The sequence below is a fragment of the Prorops nasuta genome, unplaced genomic scaffold, assembly GCF_024137725.1.
Source record: "Prorops nasuta isolate Cenicafe-Biocafe unplaced genomic scaffold, Cenicafe_Pnas_1.2 PNAS00017, whole genome shotgun sequence".
Lineage (NCBI taxonomy): Eukaryota > Metazoa > Arthropoda > Insecta > Hymenoptera > Bethylidae > Prorops > Prorops nasuta.
In genome coordinates this window covers 500357-521642 of record NW_027116814.1, presented here as the reverse complement: position 1 = coordinate 521642, position 21286 = coordinate 500357, and the positions used below count along the sequence as shown (strand labels likewise).

General features: G+C 32.9%; 2 protein-coding genes across 2 annotated transcripts; one reads left to right on the top strand and one right to left on the bottom strand.

Moving 5' to 3' along the window:
* Window positions 1–15710: 15710 nt before the first annotated feature.
* On the top strand, window positions 15711–17278 carry LOC136779758 (uncharacterized). The gene is made up of 2 exons (XM_066737522.1): window positions 15711–15721; window positions 16135–17278. Exons 1-2 carry the CDS (start codon window positions 15711–15713, stop codon window positions 17276–17278), a joined length of 1155 nt encoding a protein of 384 aa, XP_066593619.1.
* Window positions 17279–17685: 407 nt separating this feature from the next.
* LOC136779757 (uncharacterized) lies at window positions 17686–19371 on the bottom strand. Its single transcript, XM_066737521.1, has one exon. The coding sequence runs from the start codon at window positions 19369–19371 to the stop codon at window positions 17686–17688; it is 1686 nt and encodes a 561-aa protein (XP_066593618.1).
* Window positions 19372–21286: the final 1915 nt, after the last annotated feature.

The following is a 21286-nucleotide window of genomic DNA, read 5'->3' as shown; positions in this document are numbered from 1 at the left end:
TAAGTTGCTGATATCGTGCAAGGAATTAACTTTCCATCGAGCATGGAATTATAACTTTGCATGGTTTTAACTAACCTATGCAGCGAATTACCAAAATGTCCTTTAAATGCAAGGATACAATTTTAATAGTCTCCCCTATTGGGGAGAATAACAATTTAACATCAATTTCAGGAATATTAATATTTTGATAGGGCAACTTATTAAGTCCTAGCTGTTACTATACCCAGGTCAGGTTCACCAATTTATTAGGCCTTACAGCTCCTCACTTATAGTATGTCCTTAGAGGGTACTATTTGACCACTCAGAACCAATCCTAGACCCTCCCACTATTCTCTCCTTCTATGGACCCTCTCTCTAGACTTTCATTCAAGAAATCATTTACCTTTCTACGAGCGAATTAGTTAAAGTGATAAAAAGATGTTTGACTAAAATTATACATTCGCGGTACCACGGGATACGGCTATAGAGAAGCTAGCCTTCAAGAGGAGGATGTGGATGAAAAAGGAGGAGGAGGAGGAGGAGGATGAGACATGGAGACTGGATGAGTAACTGATAGTAAAACTTTAGTTATTGAATAAAAAAACAGTTTTAAGAATTTTTATAGCCTTCCCTGACTTATCTTTTAGCCATTTTTAGCTTTTCAGGTAAGCATATCATACGATCCATCTAACAAGCAGGCTAGGTATTAGAAAGGGAAAGAGTTGTCAGTGCACTTCATTTTTTTTAAGGGTAAAGCAAAACATAACTTTTACCTAGACATTAAGAAGCTGTATTGGCACCATTCTAGCGATTGGAGAACTAATTGCTGAGTGTGCTGATATCTTCTAGAACGGATATCTCGAGTACCTGACGCCTGAGATCATGTCATGTCATGACTTGTTACTTGATTTATGACCTTTTAAATCCTCGATTTTTTCATATTCTCTCAATTTTTTATATGCCTAGCTATCGAGAGGAATGTGCTCGTAAATTTTACCGTTTCACTTAAGAAAAGTCTGCAACACGTTTATGCAATTAAAAGAATTCTGGAGAAACCGCTTGTAATGTGTTACGACTTGTTTGACGCAAATTTCGTAGGCGGGCAAGAATACCCAACCACCCAAATATTAACTTCCAATAAGAATGCATCTCATCCCCTTCCATGAATGCATCTCATCCCTTCCACCATTTTTAAAACCCTCGTTGTTAGCAATCGGGAAATTTCAGTCAGTCAGTTTTCATTAGAAGCTCCAAGGAGGTGAAAGATCCAGTGCAAAGCTATATTCCGAATATTTTCCTTGCTGTACCACAGAAACTCTTTTGGGTGGTAAGAATTATTCTTTTATTATTATTCTCTTTTCTTGCTATTCTATTTCAATATTTTTCTTTTCTCAATTTCTATGTTTTTTCACAGAAAAATGGATTTAACCAAGATCAATGCACTTGCAAGTGTAACTTACGAACCTAAGACTTTCGTAAAGCTGAATACTTTTGAGGAGAATAAGGAGTATCAAATAACTGAATTAGTGAAAATTAAGACCAAATATGGAGAGAAATTAATAGCGAAGCTGGCTACCGACGAATGGTTCTTCCTACCCTCAAGGATGATGAAATTACTGGAGTCGCCTGAACTAATCAAAGAACTTCAAAATGCTGCATCAGCAAATACATTAAAAATCTTATATGTTGGAGGACGATACAATAATTTAGAATTTAAAGTTACCCAATGATAATCATAAGATAAATTTTGGAAATGTTTGTAAGGAATGTTTTTAAGGAATGACATCAATAAATGTTTATTATATCTTATTTATTTATTTTTTCTTTATCCCTCACTACATTAGTAAGATACATATAAATCTAGTCTATTAACTTACATTTCTAACAATACTAGTAAGCGGGTTATATTCAACGATTTTATCATGTATAATTAAAGAAAACGCAGTAGTATTACTTGGAATATTTCTAGTACAATCAATCTCAATTTTAACATCAACAGTGCCTGACTTTATAGATTCATTTTGATGCGAACAATCGATGACGAAGAGAGGACCGTATTCCACAAAGTTTTTGTAATTAAGCATTGGTTTCGACTGTTTTTCTCCTGCATAATATGAATGGATAAATTTAACATACATATCATATAGTACAGAATAACGGTTTTTTTCGCTATCAGTATCAATTCGGTCATATGGATAAAATTCTGAATTCAGATAGACATTAACATCACGAACAGAACTGTCATTGAATCTAAGCACCTCCATATGCTGCGTACTCTTCTTATTTTGTCTAAATGCTAGTATAACATATCGAGGTTTCTCCAATTGTGTTGCAGCTTTTACGGCCTATGTATGCCTCTGTGTTTCAGGTAGAAGTGGATATTCGTAGAGTTCCCAGGAACGAAAAGCCATGGTTAGACTTTTGTTTTGCTCAATCAAACGTAGAAATTTAAGTTTTATATAATCATTCAGTGATACATGAGGAATCCTCCACTGCATTTTTTGCAAATCAATTTTGGAGTTGATGATTTTTCTCGAAGAATGTAGTGAATTTATATCATCACGTGCTCGAATAAGAACGAGTTCATGACGTGCATTTATTATAACTCTTCTGTAGTCTCCACAAAAACCCAACAGCATTTGCAATGGTACACAAAAGTTGAAATGATTCGTAGACCTGTGATCTGTTAGAAACCATCCTGAATGACGTAGTCTTGCACTTTCCTCCGCAGTTAAGGAGATAAGATTCTTCATGGAGCTAGTAATACCCACATTCTTACAGCGATTATTCTCAATACCATTCAATTCATAACGAATTTCATCAAACAAGAATGCCATGGAATTACAGTCAAGTCCTACGACATCTTGGGCTGTTGCATCTGGAGCACGGGTTCCAACGATTATCTTTCCCTCAATGTAGAGATAACTTTCACTGGGTAGAAGAATTAAATCTTGCTGTTGTATAGGAATTCGAATTTCATCACTATTTCCCAATGAGGCATTTGCATAAGGATTGTATGCATGCATTTCCATTTTAGTGATGCGATTGTCGAACACCGGTTGAGCGGTTACATCTAATGGATCCATTTTTATTTCTAACGTTGAAACCCAGTGATTGTAGAAAGGTGATATTTCTTTTTGTTAATGATGCTCCAACGTTACCTTCGCTCAATGTATTTTGTCCTCCAGCGTTACCTTCACTCAATGTATTCTGTCCTGCTGCAGCAGTTGGACTGATAGGCTCATCGAGTATCGGTGATTTATAAGTATTCTTGTAAATCAACATTTTCTAATATGTAAACGAATTGTGATTTCTTCACCTCCGAAATTTACTATACGATATTCCTGATCGAGAATACGCAAGGTGAGACGGTCAATTACTTTCGCAATGACTGGCAAGTAAATGACGTTCTTCGGTGTTTTTGCGATTTTATAAACTGGCGGAACACTCGGAAAAAATTCATGTATTACATGTCGAGGTCTACCGTTTGTGTACGCACCAGCTTTAATGTTGCTTTCAATTCTGAGAATATTTACTCGTATAATGTTTACGGGCTCGTCTGATTCAGCTAGTGTGTTCGGTGGAATAACACGATCTGATGAAAAACCCAACAAAGAGCCTATATTGTTAGGTTGTGTAAAATCAATCTGATATTTACACTTTATTTCACTTTTTAATGAATTATTATTAGCACGTAGAACAATTACTTCTTCTTCATCACCTTCGAACATCTGAGCACGTAAAAAGTCATTTATAGCATTGAGCTCATAACAACCTGTAGTTATAGTTAGCTCCTGATCATCAACGTAAAATATATTGTTTGTCTCATCAACATTAGAGATTGAATTGAAGCTCTGAAAGTCTACGAGACCGAGTTCATAATGTCCCTCTCGAAGATCGATCGGGGGGAAAAAATCTGACCCCAATACCGAGTCACGGCCAGAGAGTGTAACTGTTAAAGACATTGTTCACGTAGAAACTTGACACACAACTGACCGCATATGCTTGAATCATACGATTGATATTGGTCGTGGTTGTAGTAGATTATAGCAGAAGCTCCAAAATATTCCACAAGTTCAATTGGTGGTTTTAAATTTCCGAAGGAATCGAAATACTTAACGTGCTTATTACGTTTAACGTAAGCGACCCAATGTGTTCCAGGACCTTGTTCGTCATCAAGATTCACAATTGTTCACTCACTGCGTTGCGCATTTTGAGGTAGAGATGTACGCATAAAGACTCCCCGAAAATACGGTATTTTACGGCAGACGTTTGATAATTGCATATTACTAGTAGGTCCAGATTTAGGAAGTCCATTTATTTTCTTTTCCTTTTCCTTTTCACTCCTTCTCCTATTCGACTGTATGGTGCGAGGTATAAACCTTGTCTCCGTCTCGCTTCCATTAAGCGATTGTGTCGATGCATTTCTTCCAATTGTTTTTTGGCTGCTTTGGTGTCGTTTACAGCCTTTGCTATACCTGCTGCACCGCCAGCTAATGCGCCCACCGCACTCAGCAGCGGAAGCAATGGTAATAAATCCCCCCGTTTTGTTTTAGTAAGTGACTTTTTCCTCAATAAACCACCTCGTTTTTTCGGTACACGAATGTTTCTTTTCTTCGTACTTTTTCTAGGCACTCGCAGTCCTAAGCCGAGTTTGCGTTTTGCATTCATTGATGCCCAGACAGCAGTCGCTGTCGCTCGTTCACCTACGGATGAGTCACTAGCTATGATACGTTGTCGTGCATGGCGTGCAAGTACTTTATCAGCATGATGACGCGAGGGCAGGTCCTTATATACTGAATATGCGATATCATGCTCACGGCAAGCATCATCCAGAGGGTTTATTCCTCGATCACCACGTGCTAACCGTTCATGAAGGCGAGTACCTGGACCGCAATAATTGTAGCCAGGTACATGCAGCTCGAAGGGTAGTTTATTTAGCAGCTTATTGAAAAAAGATCCACAACCATATCTCATCATGTCATGCTTTCCTAACGGGTTCGTTGGCACATCCAGCAATTTTTTATTGAAGGCGGTATTCCAACAAATGATCTTGATTAGGTAAATTATAATGTTCCGTACAGGCACGATATTGTTGCACTTCAGGATCTGCACGAATGTGCTCAGGTAATTTACACCAAACAAGTCGAATACTGTTTGGTAAGCGCTTCAATAGTAAAATTTTTGAAATGTATTCAAGCTGCTCAATAGTTAAATCCTCCAAACGTAGCACATCTAACATGAACAACGACACAATGAGAACTGATGAGATAATCTGCTTCGAGCCTATAAATAGCTTGCATGATCATAGAGTTTTACAGTTATGGATTTCGTAAAGCAACCACTGCACATTCGTGTCTCCAACGCCGATCGTTTTATTGTCGGTGGGGGTTGTGGAGGAAGGAGTAAACGTCATGGATCCCTACTTCCATCTACAATTCGTAGTATAATTTGCGGACCCTCGAATTGCGGTAAAACAAACGTACTGCTTAGTCTCGTAGAAAGTCCTAACGGTGTGAGATTTGAAAATATTTATGTATACTCAAAGTCGCTTCAACAACCCAAGTATCAATACCTTGAACGGTTATTAAAAGGACTAAAAGGTATTGGATATTTTTAATTTTCAAACAATAGCGACGTTGTAAAGGTAACTGAGGCGTTACCCAATTCTATTTTCATATTTGATGATGTTGCTAACGATAAGCAGGATAATATCAGAGACTACTTCTCCATGGGTAGACATTCAAATATTGACTGCTTCTACCTCTGCCAGACTTATGCTAAAATTCCTAAACACATGATTCGTGATAATGCAAATCTTCTCATAATCTTTAAGCAAGATGGTACTAATTTAAAACATATTTATAACGATCATGTAAACACGGATATGTCATTTGAAAAATTCAATGAATTGTGTTCAAAGTGCTGGCACCATGATTATGGATTCCTAGTGATCGACAAGGATAGTACAATTCAAAATGGTAGATATCGGAAAGGTTTCGATGAGTATGCTAAGTTTAAATAGTATACCGTTTGCTTAAGATTGTTCAGTTTAGAGCTAAGTGTCCATCAAAACACACACATCAAATGAGCATGGAATAAACCTAGTATAAACGTGGAAATAAAAACGTGGACTGAATCTGGATTGAACGTGGATTGAACGTGGAAACGTAGATTGAACGTAGATTGAACGTGGATTGAACGTGGATTGAACGTGGAAAACATGGAAAGCAGGAAAATGGAAGAAAAGATGTAGTCCAGGAAATAGAGACAAGTTCGTGCAAAAATTAATACCTGGAAAAAAAAAATATGGTTGTATAGGGAATAAAAAATAAAGGTGAGTTTCTATTTCGAGCAACTCGATCCTGAAAGTCGAACTTAACCTAAAAAATTGGCAAAGTTGCAAAAACCTGTTTTTTACAAATAACTCGAAAACTATGGCTCTAATCGTAAAAAGTTAAATCAGAAAGTTGTAGATATTGAATAAATCTATAAATTTTGTACAATAATTATTGCTATCTTTAATACTTTTCGAGTTATATTGCAAAAACCACTAAAAATAGGGTACTCTAGATCTCGTTAACTATCAGACTTATACACTTGTTATTTTGCATAAATATAGCCTATGACATGCTGAAAAAGTGTTTTTTTTTTTAATTAAAAATTGTTATTATTTTTCGAGATACATCGATTTTTCGGAAAAAAGATGCTCTCGGAAATTGGTTCCTCTTCATCGTAGGGTAGTCGTAGAGAATCGATTGCGGGCTAATTTTTTTCCTTAAGAGTTGTACTTTCATGCTATTAAACAATTACAACGAATTTTTGCATTTTGAGTGCTAAAAAAAATGTTTAAACAAATTGTACAATTTTTTTGCAAGTTTTTTTTACATAACTTGATCAATTTTCAATTAATAAAATTGACTATTGTAGAAATAAATTTCTAACATTTTTTTACAAATTTTAAAAAAAAAATCAATTTTCTAGGACCTTCTGGAGCCGAGATAACTTTTTTTTTTTCGAAAAAATCTAGAAGGCTTAATAAACAATTTACAGAAGCGCGCTTTAAGGATGTTGATGTTAAATAGTTATATTTTCAATAAAAAAATACTAAAATACGCTTGCTTGATTTTAAGTCTTAGAAATTAATGAGCTAAGTAAAGCGTGCGAGCGCGGAGCGCGGCAGCTGAAGCGGGCGGCGGAGTGGGGAGAGTTCCGCGCGCTCGAGCAGGAAACTGATTTAGCGCGTTCAAAACGGATCGCGCTCATAAAAGCATTAATATCTCGGCGCGTTTTTTTTTAAGGAAATGTAAAAACTTGATGAATTAAAAAACTTTAAAAAATATCTGTCAACAGTATTTCATTTACAAGTCTTTCTTTGATTTTTCTGTGAATAATTTATATAATAGTGATCAGTGCCATAGAAAAATAGTGAAAACGAAATGAAGTACAACTGACAATTTTTTCCATCGTTTTGGTAAGTACACTACACATTAATATACCTATAACCTATAAGTGAGTGTATATATATATATATATATATATATTTCTAGATAACAGCGTACAATGGCGGAAACTGATCTCGTAGTATGTATTTTATGCGATAAACAGATAGAGAAAAATCAGCAAGTTCGCCTAACCGAAAAGGGTATAAATGCGCTGATAACAGCAAGTAAGGAGATAGGAGATAAAAAGCATTTGAAAATGAAAAATTTAGCGTTTCTAGATGTACATAAAAATTGCAAAACAGTATACATTAGACCATCTCATATTGAAAAAGAAAAAAAAGCTATTTCTGAAAAAATTTCCCAAGCAAGAAAAGAAAACAAGGAAGCTCGTAATTTTGATTTTAATACCTTATGTCTCTTTTGTGGTTGTGACGCTTCAACAAACACTTATACGCAGAAAATTAAATTAGTATCCAGCGATGAAATCAAAGTTAAAATTTTACAAGAATTAGAAGAACAAATCGACGACACAATAAAAGATGTTTTCAACAAAAAATTAAGATTACGTCTAGAATACGCTGAGGACTTGTCAAAAAAAAATGCTAGGTACCATGCGAAATGTATGAGCGTATTTTACACGAACCGTACAAGTTCAAAAAAATCTGGTCGACCAATGGATGAAAACGTATCTAGAATAGTACACCACGTCATTAATCATATCCTAGAAAATTCAGATGATTCGCAGTTTTCATTAAAAGATTTGCTTAAAGATTTTCGTAACGACTTGCCGCGTATTTCCCTTATAACGGATCATTTGAAAAATTATTTTGAAGACGATATAATTATGTACACAGTTCCGGACAATATAATTATCTGTTTCGTAAATAGTCAAGGAAAACTGCTTAACAATCAGTGGTACAAAAAAAAAGCCACTACGGATGAAGAAGAACGTCTGAGAGTCGTAGAAATGGCTGCCAATATTGTTTATCAAGACATAAGAGGAAAATATTAAGATACGAATAATTATAACGCTCCGAGCTCTTTTTTAAATGACGTTGAAAAGGATATTCCTAAAAGTTTAAAATTATTTTTAGATACTCTCCTTAAATGTAATAAAAAAACCGATAGTGCATCAAATAGTAAATGGTCCAAACGAGTTTCAACGATTGCGCACATTTTAATATCTACTGTTAGACCTCGATCATTTTTTTCATCAATTTTATTAGGTTTGTCATCATTTATTCATAAGAAATTCGCGGCAAGAGGCCTTTTAGACACGTTATCCTATTTGGGACTGTGTGCATCTTATTTTGAAACTGTTAAATTTGAATCTTCGATAGTAAATGATCCTGAACAATTTAAAATTTCTGATGATGCATTTATTCAGTTTTCTTTTGATAACGCCGATCATAATACTAATACCCTTGATGGATTTAAAACTTTTCATGCAATGGGCGGTATAATGTGCGTAACTCCATCTTCAGCTGTAACGTCTGAAAAAACTATTACAAAAGTCAATTGTGTACCAAAATCAAAAGAAATTAGTAAATTTGGATTTCTTCCTCTTAAAATATTTGATAGAGGCACATCAGCTGGATTAAATAATATAATTATAAAGAATTTTGATGACCTACATGATGAATTACATATTAGTACAGAAGATTTTGTTTGGTTGCATCGAAAAAATGTACGTCCGCTTGAAACAAAGGGATGGTGTGGTTTTCAAGAAGAATGTCACGAAAAGATTGAATATCAAACATCAAGAATAATACCCTTACCATTTGTAAATAATCCTCCAAGTGAATATAATACTATATTTACAGTTCTTGTAGAAGCAGCCGAAAGATGCAAGTTCAGAGCTCAGGAGCGATGTTTTGTTACAGTTGATCAGCCTTTGTATTTAAAAGCACGCGAAATAATTTCTTGTATAAGTCCTACAAATGATCCGCATAATTTAAAATCAGTTTTAGTAAGGCTCGGTGGCTTCCACATGCTGATGAGTTTCTTAGGTTCTATTGGATTTATTATGAAAGGGTCAGGGCTGAAAGAAGCATTTTGCGTCCTGTTTGCCGAAAAATCAGCAGAAAAAGCACTTGAAGGTCATGCATATTCTAGAGCGATAAGAGGACATTTATTAATTCAAGCATCACTTGCTGGTAAAATTTTTGAAGAAGTTTCTTTTAATGAAGAAGAAGTTTCTTGTCTTCTTAATTATACAGAAAAAATACAAAATTTAACTTATGAAGAACTACAGAATTACAACGATGAAGTGCTACATATTAAACAGAAATTTATTAAAGAACTTAAAACAATCGAAGAGAAAGGATCAACGTGCAAATTGTGGATACAATATTTTACTATGATAAATATCATTAAGCGTTTTCTTGAAGCTGAGCGGATTGGAAACTGGAAGTTACATTTGCAATGTGTTAAAAGTATGTTGCCTTATTTTCATGCTAGCGGACATCACTTATACGCAAAATCTAGTCATTTATAACTTCAAGATATGTTACAATTGGAATCGATAATGGATATTATGGAATACGATAAATTTACAAAATGTGGCTTTTTTACGATTAGAAGATCTGAAAAAGCGTGGAGTGGCATTTTTGCAGACATGACTATCGAGCAAGTTTTAATGAAATCAATGAAAACTAGTGGCGGGTTGACTCATGGGCGTGGAATTTCAGATAGCGTTGTTGCAAATGGATTTTATCTACTATAGCGTTGACTGAGGTATGTCATGAAATGGAGAAATTTTGCAACGTTTCCCTCGAAACTTCGGAGCAACATGTTGACACTCGTATTTCAAGAATAAAAAGAGATGCGGCAGATTTACAAAAAATCGAGGAATTTTTTGAGAAGTACAATCCATTTGTAGTACAATCTAGTTATGTAATGTCTATTTATTCTGGAATAGTCGGCAATGACAGTATAAATTGCCATAATGCTCGAGAAGAAGGATTGAAAATATTTCAGACCTACATTGGAAAATCTTTTGGAAATGTAAAAGCTTCATCAAAAAATAAAGTACGGTCTATTGGTTCCATGACATCCAGCGTAAAAATTCAAGACGATATTGTCACAATTAATCCGCTATTAATTTTTCAGCGAATTTCTTTGAATTTAAAAAATCAAGATGATATGAAAAAATATCTGCAGTACGAGCTTGCTCCGTTTCCACTTTCTCTCTTTGATGAAAATGGAATGCGTAAGACGGCAAAATCTAGCTTTTATGACAACTTTGAGTGTTTGTCTCAACCTCCCGAAAAAAACGAAGATGACATTTATGTCCTTGACGGCGGAAGTTTACTACATCGTGTTGTTTGGCAGCGCAATATACTTGTCCAAGAAATTATAAATAAATATATACAATATGTACAGCAATATAAAAACGCAGTAATAGTATTTGACGGTTATCCTGAGGACACAAGCAGTAATTTAAAAACTTGGGAAAGATTGAGACGGCAGCGTAATCACACATCTAGAGAATTTTATTTTGATCAAAATACAAAGATTACAGAAAAACAGGCAACTTTTTTCTCTAATAGTAGTAACAAAAAAAGACTCATTTCTATGCTTTCTCAAGAATTACAAAATGCTGGATTTGAAACGAAAATTGCAGAAGAAGATGCAGATAAATTAATTATTGAAACTGCGGCCAATTTGCCTGTTGATAACAATATTATAATTCTTGGAGAAGATGTCGATTTAATTGTACTTTTGACGCAATTTATTCCCAGCACAAAGAAGATTTTCTTGCTGAAAAAAGGAAAAGGACGAGACGTAGATCGATGGTACACAAACACCAGTTTTAAATATCCAAATTTATCAAAATACGTAGCTATTCTTCATGCTGTATCTGGTTGTGATACAGTTTCTTCAATGTACAAACAAGGAAAAAACAAATTATTGAAAATATTTGATACGAATCCAAATTATGTGCCGTTAATGGATGTTTTTTATACAAAAAATGCTCATCGTGAAGAATTAGCCAATAATATGTCACAGATAATTTCTTTACTTTATTGTAACAAAATATCAAATACGCTTAACGAAAATCGTTTTGAATGTTTCAAGCGCTCAACGGCTCGATCGTCGTTTCAGTTAGAAAATCTTCCTCCTACTGAAGGAGCCGCAAAACAGCATGCGTTCCGAGTTTATTTGCAATTGCAGAAATGGCTAGGTAATAACGAAGACATCACTGACTGGGGATGGAAAATTTGCGATAACAAAGTTATGCCAGTTTACACTGAGGAACCATTGATTCCACATGAAATAATAAAAAAAATATCATGCAGCTGTACAACTGGTTGTAAAACAAAAACATGTGGGTGTAGAAAGAATTTTTTAAAATGTTCTAGCGTTTGCGCACACTGTGACTCAACACAGTGTGAAAATTACGAAATTTCCAACATCGAAATTGACGAAGATTCTAATGATGCTCTGGATAATTTAAATATAACTTTAGATGAACTAGAATTTGAAGAACATGATGAGCCAGAAGAAGATATACCATCCAAACGACGAAAAATTGATAGAATATAAAAATAATTTTATAAATATAATTCAATAATTTTTTGTTACCTTGAATAAATTAATTTTTTAATAATTATATATCATGTTTAGGTCATTTGTCCAGGTTTGTTTCAATTGCTTTAATTAATAAATTGCTCATTTTATAAAACTTAAGAATAAAGTGGATTAGGCCTTTCCGCATAACGTTTTTCTTAATAGTAATAGTAATAAATTTAAAGTTTTTTAATTCATCAAGTTTTTACATTTCCTTAAAAAAAAACGCGCCGAGATATTAATGCTTTTATGAGCGCGATCCGTTTTGAACGCACTAAATCAGTTTCCTGCTCGAGCGCGCAGAACTCTCCCCACTCCGCCGCCCGCTTCAGCTGCCGCGCTCCGCGCTCGCACGCTTTACTTAGCTCATTAATTTCTAAGACTTAAAATCAAGCAAGCGTATTTTAGTATTTTTTTATTGAAAATATAACTATTTAACATCAACATCCTTAAAGCGCGCTTCTGTAAATTGTTTATTAAGCCTTCTAGATTTTTTCGAAAAAAAAAAGTTATCTCGGCTCCAGAAGGTCCTAGAAAATTGATTTTTTTTTTAAAATTTGTAAAAAAATGTTAGAAATTGATTTCTACAATAGTCAATTTTATTAATTGAAAATTGATCAAGTTATGTAAAAAAAACTTGCAAAAAAATTGTACAATTTGTTTAAACATTTTTTTTAGCACTCAAAATGCAAAAATTCGTTGTAATTGTTTAATAGCATGAAAGTACAACTCTTAAGGAAAAAAATTAGCCCGCAATCGATTCTCTACGACTACCCTACGATGAAGAGGAACCAATTTCCGAGAGCATCTTTTTTCCGAAAAATCGATGTATCTCGAAAAATAATAACAATTTTTAATTAAAAAAAAAAACACTTTTTCAGCATGTCATAGGCTATATTTATGCAAAATAACAAGTGTATAAGTCTGATAGTTAACGAGATCTAGAGTACCCTATTTTTAGTGGTTTTTGCAATATAACTCGAAAAGTATTAAAGATAGCAATAATTATTATAAACAAAATTTATAGATTTATTCAATATCTACAACTTTCTGATTTAACTTTTTACGATTAGAGCCATAGTTTTCGAGTTATTTGTAAAAAACAGGTTTTTGCAACTTTGCCAATTTTTTAGGTTAAGTTCGACTTTCAGGATCGAGTTGCTCGAAATAGAAACTCACCTTTATTTTTTATTCCCTATACAACCATATTTTTTTTTTCCAGGTATTAATTTTTGCACGAACTTGTCTCTATTTCCTGGACTATATTCCAACTTTTTTCTTTCCATCGTTAGCAGCATTGAAAATTACAAGAGAATTAGTAATAGACGCCTGTATAAGTCTCATAAAAACTACCCATGTCCATTTTTTTGATCGTATACTTGGGAGTATGTCATTGCAATGTCCGTCATGCAGGTCAACACCTCCCATGAATTTGTTATATAGGTGAAAAGCTTGCGGAAAAGGTATTTCAATTTTAGATTTAGCCTCTGCGCTGTATCTTTTTGAAATAGATAGAGGATTGACACCTGCTGCAGTTGAAGCTATTGAGACGGGCTTCGAATCCATGATAGTAATGAAATTTATGCCACTGTTTACGTCGTGCTTCACCACATATGTCCCTCTTGGAGCTTTCTTATCAAGCACATTTTTTTCTTTGACTCGATTATCTCTGATAGTACCAGTGCATTTCAAACGCAATTTCTTCAAATGTAATACCAAATCCATGTTCGTGAAGAAGTTGTCAAAGTACAGATGAAATTGAGAAATTTTGTTATAACTTATTATTTGAAAAAATGGTTGTAATAAATATAATACTACTCGTGAACCTAAAGCACATTTAGATAACTTATCTCCAATTTGAGAATTCTTGCCGCAATAAAGATCCAAATTCAGTAGATAGCCGTCCGAAGTACACAAGCCCCAAAATTTCAAACCAAATCTTATCGGTTTTCCTCGAATAAATTGTTTCAAAACAGTTTTTGCATAGGATTTGGCCATCATCTCATCAACGGATAGAGCAGTTCTCCATATTCCGAATTTCATGATGTTATTTTGAATAAGTTTCAGTAGAGAACGAACGCGCCATCCTCGATCATTTGAATCTTTGTCTTTGTTTTTTGAAAACTTCAATTTAGATTTTGTGATTTCAAATTGTTGGCGAGACATTGCAGAAGAAACTACTTCATTAGATAAATACGGATCAGATGACCAGTAATCTCTCTGTGATTTTCTGGGATTGAATGTAGAAAAAATAACTATTCCAATAAAAGTATCAAGATCTTTCAATTTCAGATCATAACCGTTGTCTTTACACGCATCAATAATATATTTTTTCATTTCAATAGAAAAAAAGGTTTCAAACAATTGAAAAGGTTCGCTCCTACGTATTTTCTTTTTTTGCGATTCGGACAATAATACTTTATCTTCACAAGAATCAGTGTGTAACTTTTCACCCTCAATCCAAGTGAATTCATGACCTTTTTCAAGTTTATCTTGTTTTTCAGAATAATTTGCACGAGCTTTATTGTAAGTGATATTGGGTATTTCATGTTCGCAATCTGAATCAAAATCGGAACCAGAATCATCGGAACCTGAATAGTCAGGATCCGGAATCAATACGTTGCGTTCTGAATCACTATCTGAAGAATCTGATTCATATTCAGAAGATCTTACACGTTTCCGCGACATAATATATGAAATTAATGATTTCGTTTATTTATCACTCATCCGTATGTACAAAAATACGAAAGAAGAGAACAAAAAAAGACGAATATTCATGAATACATGAGACCAAAAATTACGCTTATCTGCCGAAATGAAATGGAAATAAAGGATGAAATTTTTGTCGGAATCTATAAGTCTTTGAAAAAAGAATGAAAATAAGTTAGAATCATTCGAGCAATATTGTAAAATTTTTTCCGAGTTTTCGTAGACAGAACGTTTTTTTACCAATACGTTTTCAAAACATCGGCCGAAACGAATTTTTATTTTTTCAACTTTATCAATTTTTTTCTCGAAATCTATGGACTTTAGAAAAAAATTCATAAGAACAAAAATGTCTTAGAAGCACTCGAGAAACATCCTAAAATTTTTTCAGAATTTTTGGAGACATTTTTGAAAATTCCATTTCACAAGTTTCCCGGAAAATCAAAAATTGTCCCAAAAAATTCTGAAAAAATTTGAGAATGTTCCTCGAGCGATTCTAAGGCATTTTTGTTTTTATGAATTTTTTTCTAAAGACCACAGATTTCGAGAAAAAAGTTGATGAAGATTGAAAAAAAAAATCGTTTTTTCCGCCATTTTGTAAAGAAGCGATGGTTCAAGGTCAACAAAAAAATTCCCTGTTAAACTTCAACTCCCATGATCACCTTTGATCACGGTCGCAAGGTGATATCTTCACCGTAACACTTCGAAAAAAAATCCTAAAAATTTTTTTTTTCAAAAATTTAGGTGTTTTTTATGTTTCAATCGAGCATATCTCTTTTCCTGTGAGTTTTATCATGATTCTGGCAACGGATTCTGAAAGAGCATGCAATTTTACATCAGAATATGTGGTTCAAGAATTTTTTCAACGCCAATTACATAGGAAAAAATCACTTTGAAAACGTGCAAGAAATTTTGACATTTTGGACGTTAATGGGTTAACTAAAATAGAAAAGTTAGAATTTTTTAAGACAACAAAATGTCATATATGTGAGAAAGATTTTCTTGAAAATGATGAAAAGGTAAAAGATCATTGTCATTTAACTGGTATATTTAGAGGAGCGGCACATAGTACATGTAATTTAAATTATCGTGATTCCCATATTTTACCAATAGTTTTTCATAACTTAAGTAATTATGATGCACATTTTTTAATAGAAGACGTAGCTTTATTATCAAATGGTATTACTAAAGTAATTGCTTTAAACACTGAAAGATATGTTGGAATTATGAAAACAGTTAAGATTCATGAAAACAAAAAAAAATTACAAATACGATTTATTGATTCATACAGATTCCTAAATACATCGTTTAGTAAACTATCGCAAACATTGTGTAAAAGTGATATGAAAATTGTGAGAGAAAATTTTATTAATAATACCGAGTTTGAATAAGTTACGCAAAAAGGTGTATTTCCATATGATTATCTTGACAGTTGGGATAAATTTGAAGATACTACATTACCAAAATATGAAGATTTTTATAGTGAATTAAGTTTATGTAATATAACATTTGAGGAATATGAACATGCAAAAAAAGTATGGAAAATTTTTAACATTAAAAATTTAGGTGAATATAGTGATCTCTATTCAAAAACTGATGTTCTTCTATTAGCCGATATATTTCAAACTTTTAGAATGAATTGTTTATCAACTTATGGATTAGATCCTGCTTATTATTTTACTCTCCCGAGTTTTACCTGCGATGCAATGTTAAAGTTTACAAATACAAAACTAGAACTATTAACAGATATTGATAAGGTAATGTTTATTGAGCGAGGTATACGAGGTGGTATTAGTCAATGTTGTAAGAGACATTCTGTGGCAAATAATAAGTATATGCATGATCTTAATGATCCTATGAAGGATGATGTTTATTTAATGTATTTTGATGTTAATAATTTATATGGATGGGCAATGTCACAAGCATTATCATATGCGGAATTCAAATGGGTTGATAATTGTGAGAATTTTGATGTTAATAACATAGACACAAATTCTACATTAGGTTATATATTAGAAGTCGATTTAAAATATCCGCAAAGTATTCATAATTCTCATATAGATTTACCATTTTGTCCTACTCATGATTTATCGCCGGTAAATAGTAAACATAAGAAGCTTTTAACAACGTTATACGATAAGAAAAGATACGTTATACACATTAGAATGTTGAAAACATGCTTAAAACATGGTCTTCAACTGGATAAAATACATCGTATTTTACAATTTAAGCAAAAAGAATGGTTACGCGTTTACATTGAATTGAACACGGAATTACGTGTAAAAGCTAATAATGATTTTGAAAAAAACTTATATAAATTAATGAATAATGCCGTTTTTGGTACAACAATGGAAAATGTTCGAAATCATGTGGATGTAAAATTGTGTACTGTATGGGACGGTCGTTACGGTGCTAATTCATATATTTCAAAACCTAATTTTCATAGTAAAGTTATTTTTAATGAAAACTTAATGGCGATGAAAATGAATAAATTATGTGTAACGATTAATAAACCCATTTACGTTGGTAGGGGAGAGTGGGGCAAAATGATCCCCTTAAGGAAAAAACCTTCATAGTTTCAATATTACATATTTTACAACAACAAAACTCAGGTATATGATAGACCAGACCGTAATTTACATTTCTGTACAGTCGTCAAATCTAAATTGTTAATAAATAATTATTGTGAGTAATTTAAAACAAACCTTGCAAAAGGATCATTTTACCCTAACCTATGGGGTAAAATGATCCCATACCGAATAATCTCTAATTATAATCTTGTAACTAAAAATGCGTAGACAGAAATGATTTTTATCTTAAAAGATTTAAGAAATGCGTATTTCTACAATATATTTTTTGTTTTTATTAGTTAATTACTACAAGTTATGCAGGTATAATCAATATCATCTTCGTTAATACCTGCACATTCGTCATGTACCCAGCCGAGACAAGTTGTACACTGAATCCAGCCTTCTCCTGAACTTTAATTACTAAATAATTCGTAACACAGCATACATTCTGTATCGTCGTTACTACAATGACCGTAGTTTGCTTTTTTCCGATTAATCAGCTTTATTGCTTTGAGATTCTTTCCCCCGTCTTTACTTTTAATCAATTTGGCTTTTTTTGTTCCTTTTTTCTTAATTTCCGCACTAATTTGGTCATTTTTTTCTTTTATTAGTTCGTTTGTGTACGTAGAACTTGACAGAATTACGGTGCCACATGACCTACGTTTTCTGCTGCTTCTTCTTGACGACATTTTTGGTATTGGATGACAAACTTCGGGAGGCACAGAAAATGAAGAACTATGGTCCATAGATGTTGATTCTGCTTCGAGGACATCACAATTTAAATCTGAATCTGGGAGATCTGGAGTAGGACTTTCTAAGTTTTGTTCCTCTAAGCGTCCAGTAGTAGCTGAACTATTTTCACCTTCATTAGATTGATCCGTAACTTCAGCAGCTACAAAGTCAGTGTCGGAAAATATTTCTGGATTAAAAGGAACAATTCCAGTTTTCCTAAATCCATTAATAGCATTACATGGTGTAGTCGCTTTCAAATAAGCTTCGCAAAAAATTTTACTAACCTGGAATGTGGTAACACTCCTTCCAGGGTGATTATTTAGCCATGTTTCCAAAGCTTGATCTAGATAAGTTTTTAATGGAAACATAAGGCTGACATCTAGTGGCTGCAATTTATGAGTCGTATGCGGAGGTAATACCAACAGACTAACAAATTTTTCCCTTGCAGTCAATATCACGTCTAAATTTTTTGTATGAGATAGATGCCCATCCATGATAAGGAGCACGGGATCATCTTGAGAAGGCTTAACAAGGTTTACAAAATGATCAAACCATTCTTTAAATATATCGATCTTCATCCACCCACTTTCATTGCACGCAAAAATTGTTCCTGCTGGAACCCCATCCATTAATTCAGCTCTCATACGTTTTCTATTAAATATTATCATAGGTGGTATGAAATTTCCTGATGCTGACATACAAATAACTCCTGTAGAAGATATTCCACGTTCTGCAGAGGTTATTCGTGATACTTGCTTTCTCCCCGTTTTAGCAAAAGTTTTTGAGTTTCTTCCAGGAACAGTCGATATCGATGTTTCATCTACGTTAAAAATTTGATGAGGGGGGTATTTATACTGTGTTATTAATTCTTTTAAAAGGCCAAAGAACTTAGTGACCACAGGCTTGTTAAATGCTTGGGCACGAGCAATAGAAGTGGACTCTGGTTTACGTAAGGTGATTTCTGGATGTCGCCTTTGGAAAAAATATAGCCAATCTTTACCAGCGGACATGTTTGCGTGGGAGAATGGATGGGGAAAATTGTTACGTTCAGCTAATTGATAGGCTAAACGTCGTAGGTCGTTCGTGGTAATACCATACATTGTCATTTCCAAATGTAAGACATGTTGGATTAACTCCTCTTCTTGCCTTTTGGTAAATACCGTCCTTTTAGAGCCAAGATATTTTAAATTATCCTTGGCCGTTACATTTATGTTTTTAAATCGACGTTTCAAAGACATCAGTGGAACATTGTAGAGTTTTGCTGATGTTTTTATTGGCATACCTTCAAGAATCGCATCCAGGGCCAATTCCATACATTTTGGATCCCAGTTTTGCCTTTGGGTTTTCCGTTTATATGTCCGTGGCATTCTAATTGTAATAAATTTAATCATTATTTGCTTGTAAAAGTTAGTAATTGGAAAATATCATAAGAGGGGGCAAAATGTTCCCGGGATCATTTTACCCAACTTAAAAGGGATCATTTTGCCCCAAATACATTTCACAGCTTTCGCTTAGGGTTAGAAATTCAAATAAGCCGTATTGGGTTTAATCATAAAGGGAAATAAAACATCAAATATGGCTTTTTGAGTTACACATTGAAACATCTTTAAAAATATCACCATATTTTTTTCCCACAAGATTTAAAATAGGCTTACCTTATATCAAACTATAAGAAAAACTTGAAATGACCAAAAAAATTATTTGGGCATTGAAACCAGGCTTTTTATGATTGCCTAAAATATTTAGACACTAGATTGATGATATTCATTTGTTTCTAAACCAATGGCATCTATAGTTTTAGTAATTTAGCTAGGGATCAATTTACCCCGAGGGATCATTTTGCCCCACTCTCCCCTATGTCAATATTAGATATTTCAAAACTTTGTTTATACGATTTTCACTATAATTATATGAAACGAGCTTTAATGATTGCGCTAAAATTTTATATATAGATACTGATAGCTTGATTTACGAGATCAAACATTTTGATATTTATGAAACTATTAAAAGAGATTGTAGAACAATGTTTGATACCAGTGATTATTCAACAAATAATATTTATAAAATACCATTGGTTAATAAAAAAGTGCCTGGGCTGATGAAAGATGAAAATAATGGATATATAATGAAAGAATTTATTGGTTTAAGATCAAAAATGTATGCCATACAAGTTTTCGATAAATGTGACATAAAGAAAATTAAGGGAATTTCATCAAATGTTGTAAAAAGAAATATTACTTTTCAAGATTATTTAGATTGTCTATACAATCAAGATATTAAAGTAAGTTTACAAGGTAGAATAAATTCTAAACTGCACAAAGTGTATAGTATTTTTGAAGAAAAAATAGCTTTAAATCCATACGATGATAAACGTTTTATAATGGATGATTTTATAAATACACTACCATGGGGACATTTTAAAAGTAACGAAAAAAAAGTGCAAAGATAGAGAATAATATGTATGTTAAAATTTATTTTGTAAAACAATTTTAAAGAATAATAAACATACATATATAAAATTAGAAATTTAATTATAACAAAATTTTTTAAAATTATTACTTATTATCTATTACCCAATTTCTAAATATTTGAACTTCCTCGAATGAACAATGTACTCTTGTATTTCTTATAGTGTACATTCTAGCATGTAATTTACATTTTGTTTCTTGAAAATTATATAGTTCTATAAGATCATTAAATTTAGGACATCCAAATTTTTCAATGTTCACATACTCCATACCTAAATTTTTCAATATTTTTTGCTCAATGATACCTCCTTTGTAGCCAATTAATGCTGACTCTATGTCATAAATTTTTTTTTACAATTACTTAAAATAAAATCATTCATATCACTTTGTTCATATTCCTCAAAACCATAATCTTTATATAACATTCCATGTAAATTTAAATATAAATATCGTGCACTTATTTAATCTTCTTTACGTAATGCATAGTAATTATCATTTAACTTAAAATTAGCTGTATATATAAATCCAGTATTAATATCTATAAGAGCTGCATCTTTAAATTTAATTTCATTATCCACGTTAAAACCATCTACATCAAATATATGTGTAATTCTAAAATAATGAATAAATATTAGTTATTAAAAAATAATATTTTGATAGAAAATAACACTTACTTATCCATTTTGAAATTAGTAGGTGAAGAGAGGGAGAGAGAGAGACGATTGAAAGTTTTATAGAAGTGTTTAAAAAAATTAGTTGTAGAATATATGTTATTGACGGTAATGAAGCTATTGATATAGAAAGAGTTACTTCA